Source organism: Lottia gigantea, assembly GCF_000327385.1.
Source record: "Lottia gigantea unplaced genomic scaffold LOTGIsca_85, whole genome shotgun sequence".
Lineage (NCBI taxonomy): Eukaryota > Metazoa > Mollusca > Gastropoda > Lottiidae > Lottia > Lottia gigantea.
The window spans coordinates 252,476-262,619 of NW_008710807.1; the positions used below are offsets into that span (position 1 = coordinate 252,476).

At 36.3% G+C, this 10,144-nt stretch overlaps 2 protein-coding genes across 2 annotated transcripts in view; both read right to left on the reverse strand.

The window, feature by feature from the left end:
* The window catches only part of LOTGIDRAFT_236635 (hypothetical protein), a 5,403-nt gene extending 2,456 nt beyond the window's left edge, over positions 1-2,947 (reverse strand). Inside the window, exons 1-4 of the mRNA XM_009067691.1 lie at positions 2,713-2,947; positions 1,710-1,973; positions 800-874; positions 473-577 (exon numbers count right to left, since the gene is read on the reverse strand). Of these exons, the coding sequence (XP_009065939.1) occupies positions 473-577; positions 800-874; positions 1,710-1,973; positions 2,713-2,784 (516 nt within the window). The 5' untranslated portion in view covers positions 2,785-2,947. The remainder of the gene's footprint in view (positions 1-472; positions 578-799; positions 875-1,709; positions 1,974-2,712) is intronic.
* Positions 2,948-7,897: 4,950 nt separating this feature from the next.
* Positions 7,898-8,242, reverse strand: LOTGIDRAFT_133561 (hypothetical protein; the record flags this gene model as incomplete). Its single annotated transcript, XM_009067692.1, has 1 exon — positions 7,898-8,242. The coding sequence occupies one exon, from the start codon at positions 8,240-8,242 to the stop codon at positions 7,898-7,900; it is 345 nt and encodes a 114-aa protein (XP_009065940.1).
* Positions 8,243-10,144: the final 1,902 nt, after the last annotated feature.

Consider the following 10,144-nt stretch of genomic DNA (forward strand, 5'->3'; position numbering starts at 1 on the left):
GGGGGGGGGGGGGGGGGTGTCGAGTAGGAGCCAGAGAATTGACAAAAGGGGGTGTGGTGTGCTTCACAGCGCAGGGAAAGTTAAGATATAAATATAAATAACAGAAGTTCCATATATTTTCATTTTGTCTTCAACAAGACTTACGCCAGCCTCTATCATCCAAAGACAGGTGAATCCTGGGTGTCGGAGACTACACTTACCTTAGCCACTATCATTCAGTCAGAAACAGGTGAATTCTGGGTGTCGGAGACTAAACTTACCTTAGCCTCTATAATCCAGTCAAAGTCAAGTGAAGTCTGGGTGTCAGAGACTAAATTTATCATAACCTCTATTATTCAGTCAAAGTCAGGTGAAGTCTGGGTGTCGGAGACTAAACTTATCATAGCCATCATTCATAATCAGGTGAAGTCTGGTTGTCAGAGACTAAACTTACCATAGCCTCTATCATCCAGTCAAAATCAGGTAAACTTACCCCGAACATGAGAAGATTGAGAGTAGCAGAGAATGCATTTGTACCAGCACAATTATATTCTACCTTCAGTAAATTCTTCAATTCCTTTCTGGCATTTTCATGGATCTGAAATAAAATACAACCAATCACAAAGGCGAATAGATGAAAACTTCTTTGGGTTTTGTTATCCCGGAATCCTTACGCTAACAAGAAACGGGTTTTACATGACACGATTTGATTGGTTAAATATGACGTCATTATAACGTGATGGTGGTAGAAAACTTGTTAGATTACTATGTAGACGAAAAATATCAGAAAACAAGAAACAAGAGAATTTTGAACACTTACCGGAGAAGTTTTCGAGGCCAGTAAACCAGTAGCAGCAGCTTCTCCTATGACCAATATTATTACTAAGATACTGAACTATAATAAACAATAATTCTGAATTAGTCTTTGATATCGACAGACTACTTCACACAAAAACTGTTAATAGTTATGCCTAGTTCACACCAACGGCGAATGCCGCGCTTTAAATCGGCGAGCAAAGCGCCATCATTTTTTGTTTACTTTTCCAAAAATATCACGATCTCCTAAGTAATGTTACGTTCTGATAAGCTCTGATACGAATTGGTTACGCTTTTGGGACGAATTATTTCCCAATTTGATCAGGCCTTGTTACGGTTTAAAATTTTTTGGCGCTCTTGCCGAATATCCAGCTTTGCTCAAAGCTTTCCAACGATCTATAACGACCCTGGCGCTTTAGTCGAACTTTGTTACCGCTTTGTACGCCGCTTTAAAGCACCATCAAAGCGCCGTTGGTGTGAACTGAGCATAAGCAAGACGTCAATGTAAATAACTAGGTAATGAAATGAATGGAGTTTTACGTCCTACTCTTCTGCAACTGTTTATGTTAGTGCAGATGGGTCAATCCATGTAGTGTGCAATGAAAGGCCTACTCTTTTCCAAATTCCATCTGCCGAGGGATCTTTGACGTTTATTGCCCGTAGCACGCAGGGCTATGGTTTATTGTTCTTACCGAACAACTAGAAATTGTCCAGGTTAGCAAAACTCACGCCTCCCGCCCCTCCCATCCCAATTTGCATCACTGACTGGGGAAATAACTGGGAGAAGCGGGTGACAAATTTGGATTCCGAGAATAATATAGATAACTAAAATTGGGCTCTGTCAGTTGGTAAAGCAAACATTGAGTCAACTGTGTCCCTTTTTAAAAGGCAAGATTATATTTGCTGATACTTACCACAACTAAAAATGGTCTCCATTTATAACAAGCTCCACAACAGGCGAAAATAGAAATACCAAAAATGATGACACCGATTATAATCAATGCTAAACCAGCTTCGTTTGTGAACGCTCCAAAATCCAAATTTTTAGGAACTTCTTGCCCTTTATTGATACCCTGATAAACATCTTCAAGTGCTCCAGTTAGCAAAGAAGATTTAAGAATGACACCTAGGAAGAATTTGACTACTATACCACATGCCATTAAGGCCAATCCGATCAACTGAAATTAAATGAATGGAGTTTTACCTTTCTTGATTGGCTAATGAAAATGGGCACGCCATGCAGTGTGTTTTGCATTGACTTTGTGAGTTTTTTTTTTCAAATGAAATATAGCACCATCATTTATTCGATCATTTAGCACGAAGAGTGCAGATTTGAGGATCGACCCATGTTTATTGGACACAGTCTGTAGTTATACGGGGTCTGGGTGTGTTGTCTCAGTCGGTAGTGAGTTGGATTGTCGTGGATTCGAATCCTCCTCAAGGTAAGAGAATTTCTGATGCCTGTACAAGTGGTTTCCAGAGTCTGTCAGGTGTTGGGTCTCACCCACTTATACCAAACGACAAGAAGGCCCTTCTTTCATGCCAGTCCCCCGACAAGTATCACTGACAGAATGACCATAGGATTGAAAAATAGCAGGGTGTTGCTTATACCCTCGGTTTCCAACCTGGGATGCTAAACGCCTCGGATACAACACCCTTGAGCATTCAAAGGAAAACCAGAAAAGCTACCTTGCCGAGCAAAAAATAAACGGAGGAACGTTAAAATATTCCTTTCATTGTGTATGGTGGGTCAAAACGTCACAAGACGGTACGAAGAGTCTGAAAGGGTGGGGCTCAAGGAATTTAGACCTCTCTTGAGATCGAACCCTAGAGCGAGACCCCAAACATATTATGAAGTCAAAATATACAATCCATATTACAATATACCCCGCCTTTTCTAATTTAAAACTAACTTACGACAAAACATATGTTAATAAGGATTAAAATAATCCTGAAAATGTCCGCTAAAACACTGCTGTCGGACCCCATAGTTCCTGCTAATTACACTGCAGTTTCAGGTGATTATTGTCAGGTGATTCCTTATTATCAACTATTCCACTGTCAGGCGTCTAGCTGACAATTGACTGTAGTCTTAGACAAGAATTTCACAATAGAGCTACATCTACAGTAATGTTTTTATCCCGGATAATAGCTCTTGTGACAGAAAAGTAATCTCTAATTCGGGAAGGTTGATATGGTCAAAGTTCGTAAAAGTAAAATTTGATAGGGTTGTTATCGCGAATATAATTTCAGCGTTGATTATAGTTTCTTATCAAAATAACAAATGATAACAAAAGTAGATCTTGAATTCATATTGCATATATAATACATTTTATTTTGATAAAATCTTAAAAGAGACCGGAAAGAGGTTTTCCAGCTTTTTCTTGTGGCAGGAACATTTATGGCTTCTATTTGCATCATTCCAATTTACACGTCAATTTTAAAGGCACAGTTGTGCAATTTTTTTTGGCTAAAAACCGGTTTAGTCTCAGAGATCGGAATTTTTTTTAAAAAGGCCAATCAGTAATGATGTTCACAGCTCACCGTCGAAATTTGAGCCTTCAAATCTATGTGTCCAGAATAACCACATTTGAATGTTAAAATGACGACTCGTCAATCTAAAATACTCTGTAATAGCCTATATAGAGAATACATAGAAATAGTGAGTTAAGTAATTTTAAAGGAAAACAATTCTATTACTTCTGAAGATTATTTTTACATATAATTGGATTGAACTGCATGGCCCACAGACGTCTGGTTGAAAATTGAGATGATACAAATTGATGCTATAATTATATTTTAGCTGTGGTCGGAATTTTCACATTATATACAAGTTATCTACCTTTATTTACATCCCTCTTCCATTCTTTTGCTTCTCACCAACTCGATGTTCCATCGTCTGGGAAGACTGACTCAATGGGAGACAACTGTCGAGGCTGAATTAACAGTTCTGCAACTTCGTGGAGGCGTAATAATCGCATGCCTTTTATGCAGCGTCTGGGAGGGTTCTCACGACACATATTTTGGGGCAAAAATGTACAAAAATCACATTTCTTAAATCTATCAAAAATTTAGTGGAGCGCAAACCGTTTTCTTAAAAGGGGGTAGTGGGCTCTGTACCCACTCTGGTGCCTATAAGGTGGCAGGCGACTACTCTTCTAGATTGTTACTCTAGCTCTAGTATAGGATATGGGTTTATCTAGATTGTTACTGTAGCTTGCTATAGAGTAGGATATAGGTTTATCTAGATTGTTACTCTAGCTTGTTATAGAGTAGGATATAGGTTTATCTAGATTGTTACTCTAGCTTGTTATAGAGTAGGGTATAGGTTTATCTAGATTGTTACTTTAGCTTGCTATAGAGTAGGATATAGGTTTATCTGGATTATTACTATAGCTTGCTATAGAGTAGGGTGTAGGTTTAACTAGATTGTTACTTTAGCTTGCCCTAGAGTAGGGTATAGGTTTATCTAGATTGTTACTCTAGCTTGTTATAGAGTAGGATATAGGTTTATCTAGATTGTTACTTTAGCTTGCTATAGAGTAGGGTATAGGTTTATCTAGATTGTTATTCTAGCTTGCCATAGAGTAGGATATAGGTTTATGTAGATTATTACTCTAGCTTGCTACAGAGTAGGGTATAGGTTTATCTAGATTGTTACTCTAGCTTGCAATAGAGTAAGATATAGGTTTATCTAGATTGTTACTTTAGCTTGCTATAGAGTATGATATAGGTTTATCTAGATTGTTACTTTAGCTTGCTATAGAGTATGATATAGGTTTATCTAGATTGTTACTGTAGCTTGCTATAGAGTAGGGTATAGGTTTATCTAGATTGTTACTATAGCTTGCTATAGAGTAGGTTATAGGTTTACTAGATTGCTATAGAGTAGGATATAGGTTTATCTAGATTGTTACTTTAGCTTGCTATAGAGTAGGGTATAGGTTTATCTAGATTGTTACTGTAGCTTGCTATAGAGTAGGGTATAGGTTTATCTAGATTGTTATTGTAGCTTGTTATAGAGTAGGATATAGGTTTATCTAGATTGTTACTTTAGCTTGCTATAGAGTAGGATATAGGTTTATCTAGTTTGTTACTTTAGCTTGCTATAGAGTAGGGTATAGGTTTATCTAGATTGTTAGTCTAGTTTGCTATAGAGTAGGATATAGGTTTATCTAGATTGTTACTCTAGCTTGTTATAGAGTGGGATATAGGTTTATCTAGATTGTTACTCCAGCTTGCTATAGAGTAGAATAAAGGTTTATCTAGATTGTTACTCTAGCTTGCTATAGAGTAGGATATAGGTTTATCTAGATTGTTACTTTAGCTTGCTATAGAGTAGGATATAGGTTTATCTAGATTGTTACTCTTGCTTGTTATAGAGTAGGATATAGGTTTATGTAGATTGTTACTCTAGCTTGTTATAGAGTAGAATATAGGTTTATCTAGATTGTTACTCTAGCTTGTTATAGAGTAGGATATAGGTTTATCTAGGTTGTTACTCTAGCTTGTTATTTAGTAGGATATAGGTTTATCTAGATTGTTACTCTAGCTTGCTATAGAGTAGGATATAGGTTTATTTAGATTGTTACTCTAGCTTGTTATAGAGTAGGGTATAGGTCTATCTAGATTGTTACTCTAGCTTGCTATAGAGTAGAATAAAGGTTTATCTAGATTGTTACTCTAGCTTGTTATTTAGTAGGATATAGGTTTATCTTGATTGTTACTCTAGCTTGCTATAGAGTAGGATATAGGTTTATCTAGATTATTACTTTAGCTTGCTATAGAGTAGGGTATAGGTTTATCTAGATTGTTACTGTAGCTTGCTATAGAGTAGGATATAGGTTTATCTAGATTGCTATAGAGTAGGATATATGTTTATCTAGATTGTTACTTTAGCTTGCTATAGAGTAGGGTATAGGTTTATCTAGATTGTTACTCTAGCTTGCTATAGAGTAGGATATAGGTTTATCTAGATTGTTACTCTAGCTTGTTATAGAGTGGGATATAGGTTTATCTAGATTGTTACTCTAGTTTGCTATAGAGTAGGATATAGGTTTATCTAGATTGTTACTCTAGCTTGCTATAGAGTAGGATATAGGTTTATCTAGGTTGTTACTCTAGCTTGTTATAGAGTAGGATATAGGTTTATCTAGATTGTTACTCTAGCTTGCTATAGAGTAGAATAAAGGTTTATCTAGATTGTTACTCTAGCTTGCTATAGAGTAGGATATAGGTTTATCTAGATTGTTACTCTAGCTTGCTATAGAGTAGGATATAGGTTTATCTAGATTGTTACTCTAGCTTGCTATAGTGTAGGATATAGGTTTATCTAGGTTGTTACTCTACTGTAGGCTAAGGATTTGGGTTTTTTTAAAAGACGCAGGACAGTGTATAAGGTAGGCCTACACTTTCATTTTAGCATTATACAGAAACATAAGACTTCTTGATTTGAATAAATTAATTTATTATGTACAATATATAAATATGTGTTTTAAATAAATAAATAGCATCATTGTACATGAGTGATCAAATACAAAAATATACACAATACATCATCTTGAGAACATCGTAACATATGGTGACAGGAGGTCGCCATTGTTCTCGTCTATTGTTCTCGCATTGACGAGATTTGACTTTTCTTCATCGCAGACGTCAATTAAACGCCATTAATAAAATCTTTTCTAATATTTTATATCACATTCGAGTTTCTAATGGAAATTTCAAATTATCTTCTTGGGGAAGGTTTTTCCATTTGTTAAATTGGCGGGAGAATGTTTCAATAGCAGACGACGAATGCCTTGTTTGGTCTCAACTACAGAAACGACTTTAAGAAATATTACATTAGTCAAAGCAATTAGAAGTTGATCGCCCATCTGGCTACGAATTTCATTCAAAATGGCGAATCCCATTCAATGTATTGAGGAATTTGATCTGCACTACTTCATGATGCGGAATCCGCGACTAATTCAACCCAATCACAATGGAATTTATAATGACTTTTGCTTCAATGTTCCTAATTCAGGGAATTAAACCCAAATTCCTTCTCCGGCTTCAAATTGATGAAGTCGGACATTCACAAGTGGTTAACAAAGACTTGGTGTTCATGTCAGAAATAAATGTATGTGAATATCCAACCTTTTTTGTCATTCTGATTAAAAACAGCTCTCGATATTTCGTTTCGTATATTTTCTATGGGTTACTTCATGCATTATTCTGAATGAACGAATGAGGGAAATATAAGAAACCAAATGTGTAAAGCTGTAGTTCGACTGTTCTGATCGACTTTTGTAATTCAAAGCATATCCTCACAAAATAACATATTCGCATTTCAGTCGTAACTTTGATAAACTGTATCACAGTGTATGATGACTATAATTCCTCATACATCAAAAATTTTTGTTTTTTGAGAAAAATCTAACAATAGTTTTCAGTGACCTCAGAATTTGAATAGATTAACATAGTATACACTCACAGCAATGTCTTTGGAATTCATCACTGGCCCGTATTAATAAATAGTATTATGAACTAGAATTCCGAGACTTGCCCGAGTCCTACTAGAGTATATTAGCCTTCCATTTTCTAGATATATTCCTTGGTAAAGCTATCCAAAGCCTAGGTCACGGCAATTTCCCTTGCTTAACCTTTTCTAAATAACATCCGAATCACAACCAATCTGTAGCCGTATTATTTGAGACACAACGGTTCCATGGCCATAACATTTGCGTCACAGCCATACCTTAAGAGTCAAAACCATATGTCTTAACACTTGAGTCACAACAGATTCGTAGCCGTAACATAGCGTCACAACTTATTGTGCAGTAACCATTGAATCACAACTTATTGTTGCAGTAACCATTGAGTTACAACTTATTGTTGCAGTAACCTTTGCGTCACAACTTTTTGTTGCAGTAACCATTGTGTCGCAACTTATTATTGCAGTAACTATTGCGTCACAACAAATCCGTAGTCGTTACACTTGAGTCACAACCACTTGGCTCAAACATTGGGTCACAATCGTTCTGTAGCCTAAAAAAGTGGTCACATTCGAATTAGGCTACTTTTAGTCCCATTCAACACACAATCACAAACAACAGGCACTTTAGTTGAGTTCTAAAACATGGTTTAGGTACGAAATATAGCAGATAGCAAGGCGAAGGATTTCTATCTTAGATAATTTCTTGTCTGGCGGTAAGGTCGGCAACAGTTTTCGTAAATCTGAAAAGGCCACGTTAAAAGCTTCCACACGAACACGTTCTCTTGTGGCATGCGCAGTCCTGTATTTTTGTGTTGCACGTCGACGTCTTCGACGTTCCTCGCGACTTAAGTTCTCTTGGTCACCACCGCGACGCGATTTACCGCCTTTAACGTCATCATCTGTATCTTTTGAATCTGGAGAGTCTGGTAGATCGTTCTCAATCTCGTTATCCAGACAGGTAAATGTCATTGATTGAACTTCTGTATGCATCTTCATTTGGGAGTCTTTTGAGATTTGCTTGAATTCTGAAAAGAGAAATATATCGATGTAAAATCATCTTAAGCTTCCGAGTGATTTGTTTAAAAAATGGGAAAAATGTGTATTGGGGCTCATATTGACATTATGAATTCTCACTCAGATGGCTGTGGTTTTTGTAATAATAGAAATGCTTTCAGTGAACCCCTTATACAGAGCCCAAGCGGTTTATAGAGCCTTTTAACAATCACTTTGAAATGTATATATCAGTTCTGCAACGGGCGTTTTTAAGTTAAACCTTTGCGGGGCGTGAGATACCTTATCAAACATATACAAATAGACAATCAGAAATGTAGACCTGTAGAGACAGAACAGCACAAAGAGTCGTTGATGGCGCCAGTGTCAAACAATTCCAAGTACAATAGTTTTCGACTATTTGTGAGGTAATTTAGTTAAATTCTTGTCGACCATTTGTAAAAGAATTTAACGGAGACAGTTTTTAAAGATTTGGTTAAACCAAGAATCGATATGTTGCCACTGTTTCTCCCCTTGATTTGATTTGCCAATCATTTAATTAATGAGGTTGGTGACTGACTTCGCACTTTGTTTTGTCTCCGTTTCAAGCTCTGGAACTCTAGGGAACTCCAGAATTTCAATTGTAGCTAGATGCACGTATCTAGGCCCATCTTCACAATGTCAAGCTATTACAAACTTCATCTTTACATTGTCATGCTATTACAAACTTCATCTTAACAATGTCAAGCTATTACAAACTTCATCTTCACAATGTCAAGATATTACAAACTTCATCTTAACAATGTCAACCTATTACAAACTTCCTCTTCACAATGTCAAGCTATTACAAACTTCATCTTCACAATGTCAAGCTATTACAAACTTCATCTTCACAATGTCAAGCTATTACAAACTACATCTTCACAATGTCAAGATATTACAAACTTCATCTTCACAATGTCAAGCTATTACAAACTTCATCTTAACAAAGTCAAGCTATTACAAACTTCATCTTCACAATGTCAAGCTATTACAAACTTCATCTTCACAATGTCAAGCTATTACAAACTTCATCTTAACAAAGTCAACCTATTACAAACTTAACAATGTCAAGCTATTACAAACTTCATCTTAACAATGTCAAGCTATTACAAACTTAACAATGTCAAGCTATTACAAACTTCATCTTCACAATGTCAAGCTATTACAAACTTCATCTTAACAAAGTCAACCTATTACAAACTTAACAATGTCAACCTATTACAAACTTCATCTTAATAATGTCAACCTATTACAAACTTCATCTTAACAATGTCACGGATTGATCAGATTGTATGCCAGCGAATACAGCCAATCAGAGCCCTCGACGGAAAGACTGTAAACATTATGGCTTATTTCAACTATTTCGAGCTTATTTTCATTTGGGCCGTAAAGGACTCTGATGGCGATTCTATTACTAAGTTTATCCACATAACCACAGAACTAATCGAGGGTTAAATCATTCCCTCGGAGTGATCGAAATCATTGTCGTATCATTGTCTTTTTGTTCCTTCGAATTGTCCTTTATTTCATTTTTATTTACCGTCGTTAATTTATTTTATCGGTATTGGAACGTGGCACTTGGGTCACATTTCTGAAATTTATTACATTTTACAACGTGTCGAATTAGCAGAAGTGTCCAATTTAAACTTGTCCTAATTTACCAATAACCAAGAAAATTATGTTCCGAGATCCGTAAATTCGTTAGACAAACTAAATTCCCAAAGTTGATCTACTTTATTCAAATCTCCGAAGCAGGTGGCAGCCATTCAAATTGGATTAACGGAATCGTCTGCGCGCTGAAAATTCAATATGGCGGCAAGCAGACGAACGATGATGAGA